General features: G+C 52.1%; 1 protein-coding gene across 8 annotated transcripts in view; it reads right to left on the bottom strand.

Annotated features, from left to right (window-relative positions):
• MED15 (mediator complex subunit 15) overlaps positions 1-13,646 on the bottom strand; it is a 65,108-nt gene extending 51,462 nt beyond the window's left edge. For 2 of the 8 annotated variants that reach the window (XM_082354619.1, XM_082354624.1), the window contains exon 1: positions 11,135-13,639. In XM_082354619.1, coding sequence (XP_082210745.1) covers positions 11,135-11,202 — 68 coding nt within the window. In that variant the 5' untranslated portion in view covers positions 11,203-13,639. Of the gene's footprint in view, positions 1-4,580; positions 4,688-11,134 lie in introns of all 8 variants that reach the window. The other 6 variants (XM_082354620.1, XM_082354621.1, XM_082354618.1 and 3 more) reach the window with 6 other exon arrangements.
• Positions 13,647-22,086: the final 8,440 nt, after the last annotated feature.

Here is a 22,086-nt window from a genome sequence, read left to right as displayed (position 1 = left end):
CGAAGACCCAACACAGCCAAAAAAAAAAATTAATTAAAATAAATAAATTTTTTAAAAAATCAAATAACAAAATGCACCTAAAGAGTGTGCCACCGACTCTGCCATAAAGAAATATTCAAGGAACGCCAGCTACGAAGAAAGGCCTCCCTCGTCTTTCTATGCCTTCCCGACTTAGTCCACGCAGAGACAGGAAGCTCCGCTCCATCAGCAATGCCCACACCCACCTGCCCCAGCATTCTGCAGTTCTCCTTGGACCCCTTGGCCAGAGTGTGGTCAGAGGCACCGACCCAAGAGGGGCCATCGCACACATCGCACACATCACGGGACAGGCAGCTTCCCTGGGGCTCAGACAGCCGACGGGTGGTCTTCTCTCGAGCCTGCCCCAGCACCCAGGTGGCTTCAGCTCGGAGTCAGGAAATGAAACAGATGGTTTAGTCACCAACTGCAACCAGAGCAAACTACCTGTCCTTAACTCAGGGAGCCTGCTCCACCTCACTGCAGCTGGAAGCCTGTTTGCCAAACTACATCCCAGACTGCGACCCCTTCCTGTTCTCTTTCTCTTCACTTTCTTATCGGTTTAATTAAGCTCTCCAATTTCTGCTTGCAAGATTTCTCAACCCTCGACGAATTAGATCAATGAAAGAACGACACCTAAAGAAGCTACCGCTGCTCTTAGAAGCATATGTCATTATTTAAGCTACAGAAGCTACACAAGTTTCATCATTTTCTCCATGCTGCGGGTTTGACCACAACAGAACCAGGATGCTGGAAAGACCTCTTGATCCATCCAGGCAGTGGCCTCTGGGCTCCAGGCCTTGGACCACTGTGGCTCCCCAGGTTCCAGCCCTAAGCGTGTCCCACTCACCACTGGGCAACCACGTGGTAAGGACAGACTCTACCAACCCAAGAGCTTATTAAAATGCTTATCTCACATGACTTTGTAAAATATTTGGGGGGAGGAAAGCCCTATCTTCCAGAGGTCTGCACTCGAGTCCCAGCAGTGAAAATCATACGGTATCTGGGAAGTGACTGAAGATAGTCCAGGAGGGGGTGGAAAGGGATGGGTGAAACACTGGCCATATGATGCTAACTCTCCAAGTAGCTGGGAGACCATACTTCCATTATCCCTACTTCTGTGAATGTTTGGAAAAGTCCATAATGGAACTTTCAACAAGATAGGAAATAAAAGGGTTATCTCAAGCACACAGGATGACTGTGCAGAGATGCCTGAAGGAGGCTCACTCCCAAGAGCGCCCTGCAGTGGGGCCCTCTGGGCCATCACACGGGGAGCAACCATGCACTCCGAGTTGGGTCTCCCTCGGCCTAGAGAGCTTGGGCCTCTGGAAAGTGGGAACTGATTAAGTCTCACAAAACCTGCTCCCATAACCAGAGGCCGGTCCAGTCCCTCCCCACCCAGACAGAGCCAGACTATGTGGAAGAGTCCCGTCGGCCAGAAGACTCGCTGTGTCCAGCCTCATGTGAACCTGGGCCATGGGCACACAGTCCCAGCCAGAGTCCCCCCAGGGGATGAACCTTGGCGGTGAGAAAGCCACCACTCAAACTTGAACTCAGAGTCTAATTCCACTTAAGAAACATGGGTCTGTGTGTGTGTTGGCATATTTAAAATACATACACATCAAGTCATATGCCCAAAGAAACAGGACTGGAGGAAAGAGATCAAAATGTCAGCAACAGCCATCTCTGAGCAGAGAAATCACAGAAAATACCCTCCTGTTTTGAAATCATCTGCAACGTTATCTGAAGAGAATGAAGTACCGCACCCACCAGCCCGGAACACACTGACCGAAACAGGAGGTGGAGACGGGCTGGCGCTGCCGGGACTGGCTTCCCTGCACCCACATCCTCTCGCTCCGCTCCACCCACATGCCCCTCGGGGCCCCAGCGAGGCGCTCCTGCAACTGACGCTCTTCCAGGTCTGCTCCCTGCTTCTCCCACAGGCAGCTGGACTTCTCTCCTCCAGAGGGCTGACACCCCACACACCCTGCACTTCATCACCCTGCACTCACCTCTCAGAAATTAGCACAGGATCAGGGCTTGCCTCCCTCACACGGTCACCCAATTCTGCAGCTTCCTTCCTGACAGCTCTCTCCCTCCTAAGCCATCCTTCCATTCCTACTGTCTCTGCACCCGGTGGGTCAATCTGAGTGCGCATTAACAATTAACAAAGTGCTTGTTATGAAGGCAGCTTCCTTGACAACATCGGATGTTGGCAAAGATGTCTAACAAGGGCAACTCCCCCACGTGGCTGGTGGGAATGTCAACTGGTATCACCTGGGAAAATCATTTTCCAGACGGTGCTGAAGCTGAAGGCCACCCCTGCACCTGGTCAGAGCCCAGAGAGCAAGTACTGTACTCACAGGAGACAGGACCCAAAGCAGCCCTGGCGCAGTGTTCACACAGCCAACAACTGGAACTCACCCCAATGTCTGTCAAATGCACAACAGGACAGTACGGGGTGGGGGAGGGGGGCGCGGTCATGCAGTAGAATAACGGCATGAATAAGAACCTGCTGCCTACGAGGACAAACGTCACACACGTGACTCTGAACAGAAGAGCCCAGACCCAGGGTTGCAGAGCTTGGGATTCCAGCGACAGGAAATTCTGGAACAAACGTCTCCATGGCCCGGAAGTCAGAAGAGTGGGGCAGGGGCTGCACCGGTTGAAGCACAGGGTGCTGGACCTGTTCAGGATGCAGTCTGGGCAGCTGGTGGGCATTTTAACGGTGACACGTGTCCTTGGGCAGCTCACTGCATGGGTGGGCTTTACTTCAATACAAAGAAACACTATGGGAGCCTGGTGAGGGCCCCTGAGCCCGGCCCCAGGACCTGCCCCAGCCCCACCCTCAGGTTTGGACTCCAGTGTTCTGGGGCCTGAATTCCAACCCCGAGCCCCTGGCAGGGATTTCCCGCTGCACAGTCTCAGGCCTGAATCCTCCCTGCCATGACTCACAGCAACCCGATGGGTGTGAAGGGCCTGCGGTGGCCCAAAAGGGCCTCTCAGGGCAAAGCTGGCATTCTCTCCACTTTATAACAGGGGCTCCAGCCCACACCCAGCAGCCAGATCACTTCCTCACACAGCACCTCTGATGAGGATGGAAAGGAAGTTGGAAAGAGGGAGAGAACAGGAGACAGTGGGGGCGGGAATGAGCCATTTCTGAAGCAACAAGCACTGCCCCCACACCCCCAGGAGCCTGCACTGGAAGGAGCAAGGGGTGCACAGGCTTCAGAGAGCAGGAGCCCCCAGGCAGGGCCTTCTGCCCCTCCCCGCCTTGCCACCCCTCTCCCGGACTGGATGCCAAGTGGCTGAGCACAAAGGCTGACCTGCAGCCAGGCCACACCTCAGCCCTGGTCCCTATCCTCCTCCCCACCCCGCCGCCTGAGTCCCAGGCAGAGCTGCAAGAAGCCCGCAGGGCCAGGGCAAGGAGGAAACCATGTCCAGAGGAGGGAGCCAGACAGCACCCAGCTGCTACTCGCCAAGCCTGAGCACAGAGCCATGTGAGAGAACCGGTGAACGGAGGGAGAGCACGCCAGAGCGCTCTGCTCTGTCCCTGCAACTCTATGTCTGAAACGGTCTCGGAAAAAAAAGCTCAAAGTAAGGTCAAATGTCTCCTCCAAGGACTCACTGCCCCAAATAAGTTACTCCACCTGGATACTTAACTCATTCAATCAGGAACAGTTATTAACAGGCCCCGCCTAGGTTAGCAAGAGACTCCTTATTTTTTTTTTTTTTGGCCACTGCAGCTTGAGGGATCTTAGTTCCCGGACCAGGGATTGAACCTGTGCCCTCAGCAGGGAAAGCTCGGAGTCATAACCACTGGACCGCCAGAGAAGTCCCAAGAGATACCTTATTAAAGTGGAGGGGAACATCCCTCTCTCACGGGGTTGTGGTTTCAAGATGATTATGCCTGGGCTCCTAATGCATCCTCCTCTGTCTCCGGGATCAGGTACTCATTCGCTTATCTGTTAAACAGAACCATCTAGCAACACCCTGGACTCCCCTGTCTTTAGATGAATGTCTCAATCAAAAAAAAAAAAGGCTCAGCATTGCTTTCCACAATGCTCCCTGCAATTACCCTGCATCCCTCACCTAAGACAAGGCACCATGCTAGGAGCTCACTGGGATGCAGAAGTGTATGACCAGGTCCTGCACTCAACAAATTTATAATACTTTTGGCAAGGCAAAAAAATAATAAGGAGTGTAAAAACAGCAAAAAAGAGTTCATCTGTTCAGTTCATGCCAGGATGCATCCAACAAGGGCCCCGCAAACTCAAGAGGAATTAGGGACCACTGTAGGCTGAGCCATCAGGGGTCATGAGGAGGGAATGAGGCCAAGACCAGACTTCCGACAGGGCAGAGAAAGAACGACAGAGGGCAAGCCAGCCGTGACTGCAGCCAGAGGGCCTGACGTGCAGCAGGAGTGTCTGGCTGGGGCTCTCCCACCAGCACAGAGGGAGGGTCAGCTGGAAAGGTTAATTTCAGATGGATAGCAGAATGCTTCTTAGCAGGGGTGGAAAGAACGGCTGTGCTGGCACCTGGCCCAGGTGACGGAGGACACCCACCGTGACACAAAGCACATGGCGACTTTCCACCTTATGGCAGCTGCCTGTGACCACGGCTCACCTCCTCCTCATTAGTAGACAGGGTCTACCTCTCCTTCAAAAGATTTCTGATTACGAAAGAAATATATGTTTACTGTTAACAAGCGACACACATACATATATATACTAAAAATTACAAAGAAAATTAAAATCACTCAGATAACCAGCCAAAGATGTCTATTTAACAAACTCAGCCTGTACCCCATGTTCCACGGCTCCTGAGGATGCCAGTTTGCCAGCATCCCTGCATGCGCAGTGCTATGACTTTCTCCAACTCTGAGGTGAAGGCCCATCAGGTTGGCCCACCATCACTCTTGGAGAGGCAGGAATCAACTCTGATTCAGAAACTCTCATAGTGTCCCTGCCACGAGGGGTTCAGACCGGGGCAAACAAGTGTTCAAACAATTCAGATGCAAACCGGTAACAGAGCATGGGTAAAGAGAGGGGCATGGTGGGTGGCTGGGTGTCCTGGGAGGGCGAGTGGGATAGGACTGCAAGCGCTCAGCCACGGGAAAGACAGGTCTCTCAGACAGGGGAACAAGCAGGAGGCAGGGCGACCAGGTCAAGAACGGGGCTCCTGTGAGGATCTGGGGCAGCCTGGCACGGTGGGGGCAGCAGGCAGGCGCAGACCCTGGAGGAGGGATCCCGGCTCAGAGCTGAATCCATAGGCTGCCATGCATACATTCTGGGCATCAAAGTGACTGGAGAAAGAGGGTGGAGTCCGTGAAGCAAGAGTTGACAACTTGAAGCTGAGTGGTGAACACACAGGCATGGGGTCTTTAAACTACTCGGCCCTATGATCCATATTGAATTTTTAAAAATCCAGCAGAATTCCTTTAAAAATCGACCCTCTAGGTACGTAACCAATATCACTGCCCTGAGGAATGCTTTTCAGGGGCAGGTACCCCTTGCCCTTCATGACCAGGGCAGGAAAATAATCATGTGGTCACGGTCCTTCCCACCCCAGAATGACCACCATGGGTCCTGGACCAGCCATAGCCACCAGGTCAGGAATGGCAGTAACAGCTGGAAGACTTCTGACCAGGAATGGACGTAAGGGATGCAGCTGGTAGGGGAGTGGGGTCACCTATGAAAGGATGCTGGTGTAGCTGGGGACTGGCTGCAGCCTGTGCAGAGGCCAAAGATCAGCCGGGGCTTGCGGTGCTGTGCCAGCAGTGTTGTGCCAACTGCAGCAGAGGGGCCTGCCACCCTTTGGGGCCCAGTGACCCATGGGGAGTTGCTAAAACTGCCAACAGGATGCCTACCGGCAGCAGCTCCTCCAGCGGGCTCTCTCGGTGCACCTGGCTTGGGTTAACTTCCAGGGCCGTCTCCCCGCTTCCCCAAAAGAGGCGTGACCACTCTTTCAGGTGAAAAAGTGGTTTGCCTCTCCAGTCCTGCTACGGTTCAGCAAGCACTCCTCTGTGACACGCATCCATGCCTCAGTTTCCTCACCCTACACGGGAGTAACAAGTGCGCCCGCCCACTCTCAGGGCCAGCACAGAGGCTGTGGGTGAGCCAACACGACAACTCCTAGAGCAGGGTGCACAGCACACTCCCACCTTTCAGCTACTGTTGTCGCTGCTGTTGAAAAAAACCTGGATGACGGAGGGCTCCCATCCCCTCATGTCACTGTCACTCCTGGCCTGAGGCAGTAGAGCCAAGGGTCAGGACTCGGAAGTCAGTGTCTCACCAATCACTTTCTAGTTTCTTCGCTGGGACTTGTGGTGACCAGACAGGGCCCCTGGCCTCGGGGCACGGACATTCTGGAGGTGGGCTGTACACAGACATCAGCCCAGTCACGCGGATGACAACTGGGCTATGAAGAAAGCGGTGGGCTCAGCAGCTTCCCCGCTGGAGAACAAGGGCCAGAGTCACACCAGGGAAGCACAGGGCTGCTGGGAGGCCTGGGTGGGCTAAGCCACAGAAAAGGGTCGGCCAAGACTCAGTGGCTTCTGCCCGTGGGAGGGACCACAAGCCACAGGCAGGATCCGGACATGCAAGTTTCAGGACCCTCCCTGTCCTTCTGAAGACCTCTCCAGACCCTTGGAAGTTGCTGTTTGGTTGTCTGTTCTCTTCTGCTTTTTTGCTTTGTTTCATTTTGTTTCTGGCTAAATAGCACTCAACTTTCTCCTTCTGGTCTAGGCTGAAATCTCCACACCTCCTAGGTCCCCGACCTGGAGCTCACACCTCCCTAGGGGGCCTTGGCAGAAGAGGCAGCTGACCGGTCTGCCCTCACTCTGCTCCACACTCCCTCAGCCCTTCGTGGCCCCTGACTGGAACCCTGATCAGGGCTGCCCTCCCCCAGGGTGTCCTCCCCTTGCGATCTGTTCAGCCCAGCAGACATTTACTTACTCCACGCCTAAAGATGCAATCTGCTGTACTGAGGGGTGGGAGGTACAAAAGTCTCAAGACTAAGATGGGAAGAGATGATCAAGGTGGTCCTTTCATGTATTCACCATTCGCCAACCCCGGGGCATGCGAGGCGCTGCTCACTTCTCACACACGCTTGTTCTCCGGGAGCTGACAGACCAGACACGCGTGCTCAACACTAACCCAACACCCCAGGAGGCAGGCCCAAGGCCCACAATGACCAGTTCGGGGGCTCTAAGGGGAGCTGCTCCTGTGGTCCTGCAGGGAAAGTGGATGTTCCACAAAAAGCCCATCTGAACCCACCAAGAGTTTCACAACTACCCTCCCCAGAGGCTCCTGTGTCATCAATCCCCTAACCAGACTCAGAGGTTCCACCTTCACTCCCCAAGGCTCCTTCTCCTGCCAGGGCCTAGGGAGGGTGTGTCAGGGGACACATCACTGAGTCCCGAGCCCTCTGCTAGGGCACGAGTGGAGGTCTCTTCCTTTCCCCTCCCACCACCCCTGTGAGACAGACTGGAATCCTGCCTTCGCATGGATGAGGGAGATGACCCAGAAAGGTGATGTATCCAAGGTCACTCAGCTCACACATGGAGAAAGTGGGTGTTCCCAAGCTTCACAATGGATGCTGGCGCAGGTAATGAAGGCCACTGTCGTTGAGAAGGTGGCACACACAACCCCCAGGAAAATACCTACTCTTGCACTATTTAGCAAGTGGTTTATACGCCAGGTGCCATGCTTCACAGGATTGGAGTCTTAACGGGAAACTCAAAGGGGCTGAGATACAAGATATCAGGGGGTGACCCACTTTAGGCAGGGTGGGCAGAAAAAGATCTTGAGTATTTGATATTTAAGCAGACATGTCAACGAGGAAAAGGAACTAGTCATGAATACAGTGAGGGGAAGTCTACCCATTGTGGAATATCTTAAACACTCGATAACAAATTGTTTAAAGGGAGAGAACAAAGAAAGAATTTGGAATGCTCAAGAAGCTGAAAGACCAGAGAGGGTGGAACGGGGTGGGGGTATGAGAGGAGGTGGCTAGGCCAGGCTGGGGTGGGGGTGGCAGGGGACATCTGGAGCTCTGTTCTGACTCTGAGGACAGTCACTGATGGGTTGTCAGCAGGGCAGTGGTGAGTGAGTGGAGGCAGAAGTCCGGGGAGGCCCGGAGGAGGCAGAGGCAGTGCAGGGCTAAGAAGAGGCTGCACTAGAGTCCCTTCAAGGGCCCTCCTAACCAGCCCCAACTCCAAACTGCTTTTCCTCAGTTGAAGCCAGGAGCCGTTTATTCAGCCTATTCTCTCGGGAGCTACTCAAGAGAGCCAGGTGAGGACAGGGAGCCGGCTCTCAGATGCTTCCCCTCCCACTGAAACTTCCCAGGTCTTTGCTTGGCTTCCCTCATTCAACTGTAAATTACCTCGGTTCAAAACATTTCCCAAGGGACGTCCCTGGCAGTCCAGTGGTTAAGACTCCATGCTTCCAATGCAGGGGGTCACGGGTTTGATCCCTGGTCTGGGAACTAAGATCCCCCACATGCCGTGTGGTGCGGCCAAAAAAAACAAAAACAAAAAAAACATTTCCCAACTCAGCCAACTTTAAACAACAGCATAAACACTGGAGAAAGTCAGAATTAACAACATGTCAGGTATCCTGACCTTCTTTTTTAATGCTGTGAACACAATAAATCAAGGCACCAAGAATCACGGCTTTCAAAGTGAAACCTGGAGGAAAAACAGACAAATCTGAGAACTGAGAACACCCACATGATGTCAGGCAGAAAGCCTCTGAAACTGCTCATCCCAGTGGTGGCCCGCGGAAGGGCTCCCTAGAGTGCCCAGGCCTTAACCCCGGGAACACGCCAACAGTAGATGCAGAAGGGCCTTTCCAGATGTAATTAAGGCTATAGATGTGAAAGTAGGGACATCATCCTGGATTATCCAGGTGGGCTCAATCTAATCTGAGCCTTTAGTAGAGAATTATTTTCTCTGGTTGAAGGCAGAGAAATGGGGCAGAAGAGCCCATCCTTGCTGGAGGGGGCCACATAGAAAGTGTGACAGAGAATGGAGGCAGCCCCTGGGAACAAAGACTGACCTCGGAAAGGTTAACAGCCAGTTAGGAAAGATTTCGCCTCAGTCTTCCATCTCCATGGAACTGAATTTAGCCAACAACCTGAATGAGCTTGAAAGCAAATTCTACCCCAGAGCCTCCAGGAGGAAATGCACCTGCCAATATCTTGATTTCGGCCCTGTAAGACCCTGAGGAGAAGATTCAGCTGAGCCCACTTAGACCTCTGATCTACAGAAACTGTCAGATAATACACCTGTGTTGTTTTCAAGCAACACAGTTTGTTGGCAGCAACAGAAGAGTAATACCCAAGCAGTAATCTGGCAAAAAAAAAAGAACCCAGTTTCTCTAGAAGCAGAAGGAGGCTGAATCAAGAAGTACTCAGTCGGTCCTCTTCAATGGCCCCCCCCAGCCCTCTGACACTCCCCCACCTGCCCCGTTTCCTTTGGTGGCAACTCATTCTTCCCGTCCTTAAATTTTGGGCTCCCTCAAAGAGGACTCTCTGCCCTGGGGGCCTTTCTTACAAGAGCCCTTAAGTGGGTCAATCCTCAAGATTTCATCGATTGGTTACTCCAACATTCACTGATTCTGCAATATCGGCACAATTGTCCCCAGACGATTCCACCACAGGGCCCAGAGCCTAGCTCTCCAGTCCCCACTGCCTGAACTGGACTGAGAGCTTCCCTGCCTTCCGCCCCACTTCCTTCCTTGCACACTGCTGCACCCCACCCCCTCCATCCAGTTAGTCATCAAGGACCATCTGCGCTCGCTCTCTGCTTTCTCTGGAATCGTCTTCTTCTTTCAGTTTCTACCACTGCCTAATGCAGGCCTTTAGAATCTCTTGCCTGACTAGGTCATTCCACAACCATTTTATGGAGCGATGTGACACACAGTGCTCTAGCAGAGGGAATACAGGCATGAAAAACGACAGGTCCCCAGACCCCAAAATCTCAAAACTCTCACAATGGGCCTCACTGGCCTCTCTCCTCTGTTCTTGATCCATCTCCGGGGACTAAGGGGATCTTCCCAACTCTGGCATCTCACCACCTCAAAGCAGGCCCCATGCCAAATAGAGGCTCATCTCCCCAGCACAGCACTCCCACCGCTAACGGGTCAGCCCCCGCTGGCTCTCCTTGCACGATCATCTCCTCAAACCCCAGAACTCAGCCTAGCACGAGGTCCTCCACGCGGTGGGCACTCACGCTCCCCACTCCTCAGCTTGCAGTGATGGCCCTTCACACTCCTACTTATCATTCTGGGGCTCAGTTTATTCGCCGCCTACTCCCCAAAACTGTTTCTGGCCTGCTCAAGCAGACTGTCAATTCCAGTAGGAGAAAGCCTGCCCTGTAACTGCGCCTTGGCTGCGGCGCGTCCCCCAAGGTCAGGGGCTGATCCTCGCCAGCACAGCCCGCCGGTCCGGCAAGCCCAGTAGAAGACATTAAACCAACAAGCAGCCGGTGCGGAGGAGCGGAAGCTCCGCGCACGAAGCCCAAGGCGCCCGGCAGCCCCTGCATCAATGGTCTCAGCAGCTGAGACTGAAGAGGAGGCACCAACCCCAGCTCTTCACTCCCACTCCCGACCGAAGGTCGCTTCCTGACAGCCTCTTCCTGCCACCCTCCGGCGAAGTCCACGAGGGGGAGGGGGTCACCCGTAGATTCTCGCCCCCACCTCCCCTTCCGCCCACCCCCTCCGCCCTCGCCCCGAGGCGCTTTCTCCGAGGAGGAATCGCAAAGCGCCCACACCTGCAGAAGCCGCCACTGGCGGCCCCGGTCTCCTCCGTCCGCAGTGGGGCGCAGAGCTAGGGAAAGGTTGCCTTCCAAGCACACAAATGACGAATGAGAAAGCTCAGGACGATGACTCAGAAGCCGGGGCTCGCCGGCTGGCAGAGCTCGGCCCAGGAACGCTAACCCGCGACCGCGGCGGCCGAGACCGAAGGGAAAAGAGGGGAGGGCCGCGCCCCGGTACCCCGCGATCCGGCGCCCGGAACCCCCCGGTCCGGCCGCGCCTCCCCCTCCGCGAGGAGGGCTGAGAGGAAAAATGAGGAGGGGAAGGCCGGGGGTCGCGCCGCCACCCCGGCCCCTACTCACATTTGGCTGACCAGCTTCTGCCGGAAGGCGGCGCTCCGCCAGTCAGTCTCCTGCCCCGAAACGTCCATGCCGGTGCCCCGCTCCTACCGCCCGCGGCCCGCTCGGAAGCCGCCGCCTCAACCGCAGCGCCAGGCCCAAACCCGGAAGCCGTCGGCTGCGTCCCGGCCGCGCCGGAAGCGGAGCGGGGATTGTGGGAACTGAGGCGCGAGCGGGGGCCTGTGGGAAATGGAGTCCGCGGGCACCAGGGAGCCCCACCCCCGCCGCGCTCCCAGCCGCCCGAGACTGACGGCAGCTGCACCTCGTCGAGTGCCTAGCCTGCGGCCCTACTGTGGGCTGGCCCTGCAAGTCCAGGGGATCCGCACCCCTCGGGGAGGCCGCGCGCGGCCGCCCGCTACCTGAGCGGATGCCGTGGAGAGATTGTTTATCAGAGATTTATCAGCCACCTGCTGTGCCCCTACTGTGCCCGCACGATCCGGGCCCTGCTTCCCGGAGGCTGCCTTCCAACGCCGCATCCCAAGAGGGACCAGACGATGCTTCTCTCCATTAGACTTTTGGAATCTCATATCCCACCAATGGCTATATTTTGTAGGGGTTGGAGATGTGAGGAACCCAAACCACACTGTTAATTTTTAGACACAGGCTTTCCTGTTTGGCCCAACAGGAGAACACCTTCCAGATGCTCGCCGACAGTGCACCAACTTGCTGAGTGGAGGAGGCAGGGGAGTTGGAGGCAGGCGGGAATGGACAGGGGGTGAAGCCTGAGGATACTTTTAGGAGGATAAAAATTCTGCCAGACTGAACTTATGGGGCCTTGTCTGTGGCCCTGCGGAGGGAAGGCAGGTGACAAAAATCCTAAGCCCAACTTAGGTCCACAAGTACTAAATAGACAATCACCAAGATGGGCCTCACAGAAAGTGAACTGGCACCTACTGATGCCTAATAAGTGCCTGGCCCAGGAGGGGCTGTGTCCACCCCGTGTCCCTGAGCCCCAGGCAGGAGTAGGGGGTGGGAGGGAGGGATTGGGAGAGGAGGGAGTGAGCAGGTTCCCCAAAGGGGCCCCTCTTGCCCTCAGGTTTCAGGTTTTGCATTGATAGGAGAGCTGTTCACAGCTTCAAACTTTTTTGCTCTCATTTTTTCTAAAATAATTTTTTAAAATTCTGTCCTGGGAATTCCCTGTCTGTCCAGTGGTTGGGACTACGTGCTTTCACTGCCAGGGCCCGGGTTCGATCCCTGGTCGGGGAACTAGGATCCCACAAGTCACGTGGCCACCAAAAAAAAAAAAAAATCTGTCCCTAGGGTGATCAACTTGTCCTGGTTTGCCCAGGACTCTCCTGGCTTTAGCTCTGAAAGTCCGTGTCTTGATGACTCCCAGGCTGACCAGAATGGTTCATCACCCTGTCTCTATCCCTCTTGCACATTTAATAAAACAGATCTAATGCACATACCATATAATTCACCCTTTTAAAATTCAGTGTTTTTTGCTATAGTCACATATTCATAAGGTTGTGCAACCATCACCACTGTCATGAACATTTTTAAGTTGACCTATAAATGTTTCTCTGTGAATCACTGGAAAGGTATAACTGCGGTGTGTCCTATATTGTATTTGGACTTCAGAAGCGTTTTGTTATTTAAATCCTCAGCCCTGCAGATTCCATTTACCAATTTATGGAAAACTTTGGTCTTACAATTCCATTGGCAAAGCCAGCCCTCACTGTCAAATCCTTAGACCCTTGGGGCTTTTGGAAGAAGAAGATGGACATCACATCCAACTCAAGTGAGCTTGTTAACGGGGACCCCAGGACATCTCTCCCTATTCTGCACACTGGTTCTTTTTTTTTTTTTTGGGAGTGCAGAGTCTTATCCACTGCGCCACCGGGGAAGTCCCTGCACTCTGGTTCTAGGAAGGTGGACAGAGCACGGCACATAGATTCACAGACAGACTGACAGACAGAGGCCCTGTTAGGATGTGATTTCTTTTATGTTATGATTCCTACTCATCGTGTATGAAACCTATAGGATTTAAGGTATGTTAAGCTAAGTTTAGTAGTTCAAGATGGAGTCACAGTGGCCAATGTGAATTTCCATATTAGTTGTTTTGAAACATCACTAAAGAACTGGGAGTGTCTGTGATAAACTGAGAGTGTTACTTTAGATAAGAAAGCTGTTGGGCAACGTATGTCACTGGAACAGAAGGAGCAACTGATAAAGGCGAGATCCCCTCCCCTGGGCATAACCGTTGCTCCTTAAAAAGAGACCACCAAGCTGAGTAACTCAGAGTGTTCCAGATGGAGGCTGCCAGAGAGCTACTTCCCACTCTGCTTATCCAGAGACCCATTGCTGGACTGGAGACCCTGCTTGTGCAGAGACACCTCCTTCCTGACTTCTCCTCAGAGTGGTTTGTGACCCTCTTTTCCCTACTTCAACTAACCTGTGTCGTGTGCTAATTGTGTGCAATAAGCTGAGTGATTCATGAATTAAATATTGGCTATGGATATTGTATGTCTCCAATCCAGTGATTCTTTCCTGTCCTTACTGTTGGGCCCTGAGACAAACAGGTCCAGAATGTTGTCAAGAATTTGTCATCAGGATAAACTTAAGTGCTACACCCTTTGGTGTTTGCTCCAGTCTTCTATTTCTACTTATCCCTTCCTCTGGGGCCCAGAGGTGGTGACACCTTGGTTAGAGTTTGGATGGTGACGAGGAAAAGAGAGGTAGAGACAGCTACAGACCTCTTGGCCTTGGGGAGAGAGGGAGGCCACAGGAAAGTCGATCCTGAAATGGACCTGCATGGTTTAGACCCTGGGGAGGAAATGATGGAGGAAGCTGAAGCTGGCCAGAGGCGTGACTGTATCCCACACCACTTGGGGCGGGCCCCTGGCTGGGCTAAATCTCTGTTCTGCTGGTTCCTGAGGCTACCTTGCCATAGCTGGACCCTGTCACTGGCCACACATTTGGTGGACACCATCCTGGGCCCTGCAGGAGGCAGGAGCTGGAAGCTTCACAGGTGGAGGAATATTCCCCCTAGAGAGCATTGCACACCCTCTCAGAGGCTCTGGCTCTCTCCTTCCAGCCTCACATAGGGACCCCTCTGATATCCCTCCTCACTTTGGTGCTCAGTCCCTGGAAGGTGCTGACCTGCCCCTCCTGAAACCACACACCTCAGATGGGATTTGAACCCAGCCAAAACTCAGATTGGGACTCAAACCCACTGTCTTTTAATTGAAATCGCACACCTGGTCTCAGGATTTAACAAAGCTCAGGTTCTTTATGTCTCAGCGCAGAAGGAATTCAGCTAGAGGCAAAGTGATAGGTGAGAAGCAGATTTATTTAGAGAGATACACATTCCATAGGCAGAACGTGGTCCATCTCAAAAGGTGAGGGCAGCCCCCAAATATGCGGTGGTTAGCTTTTATGGGCTGGGTAATTTCATAGGCTAATGAGTAGGAGGATTATTCCAACTATCTTGAAGAAGGGGCGGAGGTTTCCAGGAAGTTGGCTTTTTATGGTCAGCCTCAGAACTGTCATGGCGCCTGTGGGTGTGTCATTTAGATGCTAATGTATTACAATGAGCGTATAATGAGGCTCAAGGTCCACTGGAAGTCAAATCTTCCACCATCTTAGACCTCGTTGCTTCTAACAAGTTTTTGTCCTGTCCTCAACGGCTATGTCATTTTTTTTTTAAAGGTTGTGCCCTGCCCGCTTCCCTCCTGTTTCACTTCCATCCCAGCACCTGCTAGATGTAACCCCTCTTCTGTGTTTGGCCTGGAGCCTGCAATCATTTATGAGTGTGGTGTTGGGGGGCAGTTATTGCTTCTAAAAGCAGCACACAGTAGAAACTTTAGAAAGGACCAAACATTATAAATCCCATCACTGAGGCCGCCAATGTTCATATTTAGGTAAATTTCCCCTCTCCCCCACCGTTAGTTTAAAAAATAAAACAAGTCATGAGTTGGATGCCATCTGGATCCTGTATTTAAACTTACATCATAACAGAAGCATTGTCTCAAGTATTAACAACTCTTTATTAACCAGAATTTTAATTATAATTTAGAGTATAGAACTACATCATGGGCAAATCTATACACAGACAACTGTAATGGGTGTAAAATACACACAATTTTAACAGCAAGATCATATGCCAAGGGCTTCCCTGGTGGCACAGTTGTTAAGAATCCGCCTGTCAATGCAGGGGACACGGGTTCGAGCCCTGGTCCAGGAAGATCCCACATGCCATGGAGCAACTAAGCCTGTGCGCCACAGCTACTGAGCCTGTGCTCTAGAGCCCGCGAGCCACAACTGCTGAAGCCCGGGCGCCTGGAGCCTGAGGAGAAGCCCGCGCACCGCAACAAAGAGTAGGCCCCGCTCACCGCAACTAGAGAAAGCCCATGCGCAGCAACGAAGACCCAAAGCAGCCAAAAATAAACAAATAAAATAAATAAATTAAAAAGAAGAAAAAAGATCATATGCCAATCTGAAATAGGAGGGAAGGGGGCAGGGCACAACCTTTAAAAGAATGACATAGCCATTGAGGACAGGACAAAAACTGGTTAGAACCAACGAGGCCCAAGATGGTGGAAGATTTGACTTCCAGTGGACCTTGAGCCTCATTATACTCTCATTGTAATACATTAGCATCTAAATGACACACCCACAGGCACCTTGACAGTTCTGAGGAGGACCATCAAAGGCCACAAAGTGGGCTATGGCCCACTTCCTGGAAATCTCCGCCCCTTCTTCAAGATAGTTGGTATAATCCTCCCACTCCTTAGTCTATGAAATTACCCAGCCCATAAAAACTAACCACCCGGGGGACTTCCCTTGTGGCACAGTGGTTGAGAATCCACCTGCCAATGCAGGGGACACGGGTTCAAGCCCTGGTCCGGGAAGATCCCACATGCCGCAGAGCAACTAAGCCCGTGCGCCGCAACTACTGAGCCTGTGCTCTAGAGCCCGTGCACCACAACTACTGAGCCTGTGCTCTAGAGCCTGTGAGCCACAACTACTGAGCCCACGTGCCGCAACTACTGAAGCCCGCGCGCCTAGAGCGCGTGCGTGCTCCGCAATGAGAAGCCCGCACACTGCAACGAAGAGTAGCCCCTGCTCGCTGCAACTAGAGAAAGCCCATGTGCAGCAGCAAAGACCCAACACAGCCAAAAATAAAAAAATAAAATAAATAAATTTATTAAAAAATAAAACTAACCACCCCATATTTCAGGGCCTCTTACATTCTGAGAGGGCCCACACTCTGTCTGTGGAGTGTGTATTCCTCTAAATAAATCCACTTCTTACCTATCACTTTTTGTCTCTCACTGAATTCTTTCTGTGATAAGACATAAAGAACCTGAGCTTCCAAAACAAAGGTCATGGCGGGGGGGACTTCCCTGGTGGTCCAATGGTTAAGGCTCCATGCTTCCACTGCAGGGGGCAAGGGTTCGATCCCTGGGCCCTGGTCAGGGAACTAAGATCTCACAAGCTGCGCTGCATGGCCAAAAGAAAAAAAGAGTCATTGCTGCATCACAGCCCCTAGATTACCTGCTGCAGGTCATCCCACAGAACCGATGCAGCCCGGTTTATTTATGGACATATGTTGCAGGAGAAGGGGGTGTGAGAGGATGGTCATGTCCCAGGAATCGGGCGAGTCCCTGGGACTGGCTGCCAAGTGAGGGTCCTTGGCTTCGTGCAGGAAAGAATTCAGGAGTGAGCCACAGTAAAGTGAAAAGGAGTTTATTTAGAGAGGTATACATTCCATAGACAGAATGCGTCCCTCTCAGAAAGTGAGAGTGGCTCCGGGCTGTGGGAGTGGTTAGTTTTTAGGGCTGGGTAATTTCAAAGGCTAAGCAGGAGGATTATTTCAATTCTTTTGGGGAAGGGGCGGGGATTTCCAGGAATTAGACCACTGCCCACTTTTTGGCCTTTTATGGTCGGCCTGGGAACTGTCCTGGCCCTGGTGGCTGTGTCAGTTAGCTAATGTATTATATTGAGCATATAATGAGGCTCAAGTTTCACTGGAAGACACACTTTCCACTGTTTTGGACCTAGTTGGTTCTAACCAGTTTATATCCTCGATGGCTGTGTCATTCTTTTAAAGGTTGCGCCCTGCCCCCTTCCCTCCTGTCTCACATCCACTTTGGTTCTGCTTTTTCACAATTGAAAATATGCCACAGTGAACATCCTCCACTACGCTGTCTCAATTCCATCTGGGGTATTTCTCCAATGTAGATGCCCAGAAGTGGCATTGTTGGCTTGCAGAGAGCCACTGTACATTTATTTAAATGTTAATAGCTACTACCAATTGTTCTAGGTATCAGTTATCTAGTGCTGCTGCATAAGAAATTACACCACAGCCAAGTAGCTTAAAACAACAATAATAAACATTCATTATCTTCCACCCTTTCTGTGGGGAATTCAGGAGAGGTTGAGCCAGGTGCTGGCTCAGTCTCTCTTGAGGTTCCAGGCAGATGTTGGACTCCTTCCAAGGACCACAGTCCTCTGACGGCCTGGCTGGGGTGGAGGATCTGCTCCCAAGGCAGCTTGCTCCTAGCTGGCAAGGTGGTGCTGATTTTGACAGAGGTCTTGGGTCCATGCAGGCCTCTCCTCAGGGCTGCTTGAGTGTCTTCATGACATGGTGGCTCATGGCCCGCAGACAGAGCAAGACACAAGGTGCAATGCCTTTTATAGTCACACACATTTCCTTCTGTCTCATTCTGTCCCTTAGAACCCGTCACTAAGTCCAGCCCGCATTCAAGGGGAGGAAGGAAGATTGGGTTTTACCTTTTGGAGGGAGAAGAGTCAAAGATTTTGCAGGCATGTTTTTAAACCACTCTAAGCTCCAAATTGGCTGTTCCAACTTACATTTCCATCAGCAATGTATGTACTTTCCCACCCTCACCAACTGCTGCTTCATCTCCCCCTACTTTATATTTCGCCATGTTGATGTTGACAAAGACTCTCCTTGAGCAAACTTTAGTCAGCTTCTCTGAGTGCTCTTGACTAGGCCTCCGCTGTGGCACCTGTCCCGTTCTTGGCCTGCCTAGCCCAGCCTAGGCAAACCATTCTGCCCAATCAGTTCAGGGAGAATCCCCCCCACCCTTGAAGTCTGATCAAGTTCCTCATCCCCCACTCTGGATAACCCCATTGGGCCAGTGTAGTAAGAATCCCCCATCCTTGATGTCTCAAGTTAATAGTTTTTTTGGGGGGCCCCACCGCACAGCATGCGGGATCTTAGTTCCCTGACCATGGATCGAACCTGTGCCCCCTGCAGTGGAAGCGCAGAGTCTTAACCACTGGACCGCCAGAGAAGTCCCTCATGTTAGTAATTTTACATCCAACGACCCCCTCAGTCTGCTCCTTTGCTTTACATCCCCAGCTTTCTTTGCTGTATCCAGAGTTGAGCCTGAGCTCTCCCCTACTGACAACCCCTGATTGCAATAGTCTTCCTGAATAGTCTTTCTTACTGTTTTAACGAATGTCAGAATAATATTTTCTTTAACAGTGTAGGAAAATGTGGTGTGGCATTTGCATTTCCTGAGTATTAATGTGATTGAACTCTATTTCCTTTGTTTACACCCTCTGGGACTTCCTCTTCTATGAGTTTGCAGTAAAGATCCTTTACCATTTTTCTGGTTGGTTGACTTTCTTTTTTTTTTTTTAAGAAATTCACGTTCTTTTATTTATTTATTTATTTATTTATGACTGTGTTGAGTCTTCGTTTCTGTGCGAGGGCTTTCTCTAGTTGTGGCAAGTGGGGACCACTCTTCATCGCGGTGCGCGGGCCTCTCACCATCGCGGCCTCTCTTGTGGCGGAGCACAGGCTCCAGACGCGCAGGCTCAGTAATTGTGGCTCACGGGCCCAGTTGCTCCGTGGCATGTGGGATCTTCCCAGACCAGGGCTCGAACCCGTGTCCCCTGCATTGGCAGGCAGATTCTCAACCACTGCACCACCAGGGAAGCCCCCGACTTTCTTTTTTTTTTAATAAATATTTTTAATTTATTTTTTGGCTGCGTTGGGTCTTTGTTGCTGTGTGCGGGCTTTCTCTAATTGGGGTGAGCGGGGGCTACTCTTTATTGCGGTGCGCGGGCTTCTCATTGTCGTGGCTTCTCTTGCTGCAGAGCACAGGCTCTAGGCGCGTAGGCTTCAGTAGTTGTGGCACGTGGGCTCAGTAGTTGTGGCTTGTGGGCTCTAGAGCTCAGGCTCAGTAGTTGTGGCGCATGGGCTTAGTTGCTCCGCAGCATGTGGGATCTTCCCGGACCAGGGCTCGAACCTGTGTCCCTTGCATTGGCAGGCAGATTCTTAACCACTGCGCCACCAGGGAAACCTTTGGTTGACTTTCTAATTATTGATTTTTAAAAGTTCTTTATTAAAAAGAAATCCCTTATACATTTTGAATAATAACCTTTTGTAGGTTACGTTGCAAATACATTCATTGGTATATGTTGTCATTTGCATTTTTTTACTTTCACTGATACTGATGATTCTCTGAGGTATTAAGTTATGTATTTGTCCCTTTTTTTTTTTTTTTTTGGCAGTGCTGCACAGCATGTGGGATCTTAGTTCCCCAACCAGGAATTGAGCCCGTGACCCCCGAATTGGAAGTGTGGAATCTTAACCACTGGACCACCAGGGAAGTCCCTGTTTTTGTCCTCTTTTGAGTGTTAACTGTTCATGTTCATTTCCATTTAATTAATGGAATCTTAATATCGTTTCTTATTGTTTTGTATGAAAAAAAACTTTTTTTTTTTGGCTGCGCCACGCAGCTTGTGGAATCTTAGTTCCCCAACCAGGGATTGAACCCTGGCCCTGGCAGTGAAAGCGCCAAGTCCTAACCACTGGACCGCCAGGGAGTTCCCTGTATGGATTTTTTATGTACTATTTGCCACTTGCTGCCAATTTCGCTGCCAGTTTCCTCATTGTTTTTTGTTTGTTTAGGATGGCTGTGATCAAACTGTTGTGCAGGCAAACGCATTGGTCCTTTCCTTTAAGATGCTTTCCGTTGTGTTGAGACTTCAAATCTTCCATTATCTATACCAGCCCTTTTATTTTTTTAAAATAAATTTATTTATTTATTTATTTTAAACAACAGTGCTCCACTTTTTTTCAAAATTTATTTATTTATTTATTTTTGGCTGTGTTGTGTCTTTGTTGCTGCACCCGGGCTTTCTCTAGTTGCAGTGAGCGGGGGCTACTGTTTTTTTTTTTTAATTTAAAAAAAAAAATAAATTTATTTATTTTTTATTTATTTATTTTTGGCTGTGTTGGGTGTTCATTTCTGCGCCTGGGCTTTCTCTAGTTGCGGTGAGTGGGGGCTACTCTTCGTTGCGGTGCGTGGGCTTCTCACTGGGGTGGCTTCTCTTGTTGTGGAGCACAGGCTCTAGGCGTGCGGGCTTGAGTAGTTGTGGCTCACGGGCTCGAGAGCGCAGGCTCAGTTGTTGTGGCGCACGGGCTTAGTTGCTCTGTGGCATGTGGGATCTTCCTGGACCAGGGACTGAACCCATGTCCCCTGCATTGGCAGGCGGATTCTTAACCACTGTGCCACCAGGGAAGTCCCTATATCAGCCCTTTAACCAGTCTCTCTGCTTCTGATTTCTCTCTACTCCAATTCCCTCAACTTGTATTTACTTAGCACCTACTGAGAGCCAGGCCAGCCCTGTTCTCGGTGCAGGAATACAGACATGAAGGAGCGGATAAAGCTCGTACCCTCAGGGAATGGAGGATTTGCTAGGAAGCAAACACATCCCTGGCAGGACACCCCACTTCTGAGGCCTCCCCCACCTTGCCACTCCTCTCCTTGTGAACGTTACTGTGGGGGAACCACAGACTTGATCCAGGTGGATTTTGAGATGACGGCCCCTCCAGCTTAGAGAATACTGGGGCATGTCCTCTCCCCTGAGTCCTGGCCCCTCTAGCTTAGAGAATACTGGGGCATGTCCTCTCCCCTGAGTCCTGGCCAGTGGCCCCCCTTGCTCCTGACCTCCTCCCCTCACTCATCCTCATGCTCCCCATCCGTCAGCTCCTCTCTCCTACCCTGGAGGTGTCCTCCAGTCTCTCCCCTCACACTGTCGTCCCATCTGTCCTCTAAGAGGTTGGGCCTCTGAAGCCTGTCTTCCTGTCCTCACCTCCTTTCACACCTCAGTCACTGCAGGCTGGCTTCTGCCACCCCGAGGAAAGGCCTCCCCTACCCCTGGCCCCATTGGGCCTTTGAGATGACTCCTCCCCTGTCCCCCTTGGGTGCCCCAGAACACCATTGTGCTCTGCGCTCAGCCCACCCTCCTTTTCCCCACACCTGTTCTGACTCGGTGTATCACCTCCAGAAGTGCATGACTCCCCCAGAAAGGCCCTCAGCTGGACATCTGTAGCCTCCTTACCGTCCTGGGGCGATGGTGGGTCTTGTCTTTCCCTAAACCTGCTCCTGCTCCAGGCTCCTTGTGACAAGGGTAGCCCCACTGTCCACCGCCATGTCTTGGGCTCACCCCTCCCCACCCATCACTCCCCGGTACTGGGGAACCTGCCTCCCTCCCCAAGTTTCCAGCTAGCACTGTCCTTTGACCTCACTCCCTGTCCACCTGAGGCCACAGCTTCCCTGATGCCCCCTCCAGTCCAGTCTCTGCAACAGGTGCTGGCATCTGCCGCCCAGGCTGAAGGCTGAAGGCTGCCTTCAGGGCCACATCCATCTCTAGAGGTCCGGGTCTGGTCTCTAACTTTCCCTTCAGGCTCAGAAACTCCTGGCAGCCTGCCAACCACTCGCTTGGCTGCATCTATCCTCCATGCCTCTGCTAACACTGTCCCCTTCCTGGAATGCTTTCCCGCTCCCCAAAAGTCCTCATCTGTTACACAGCTGGAGGATTACCACCTCCGTAAAGCCCTCCTGGAGGCCCTCTCCCATTGGGAACCTCCGCTCCTCGGCTGGCCCTGTCTCCGAGTCCTCTTTGGAGCCACACGCAGCTGTCTACGC

The sequence above is a fragment of the Balaenoptera borealis genome, assembly GCF_965194805.1.
Source record: "Balaenoptera borealis genome assembly, chromosome: 14".
Taxonomy (NCBI): domain Eukaryota; kingdom Metazoa; phylum Chordata; class Mammalia; order Artiodactyla; family Balaenopteridae; genus Balaenoptera; species Balaenoptera borealis.
Note: the sequence above shows the minus strand (reverse complement) of the source record. Positions and strands in the feature narration are given on the sequence as shown.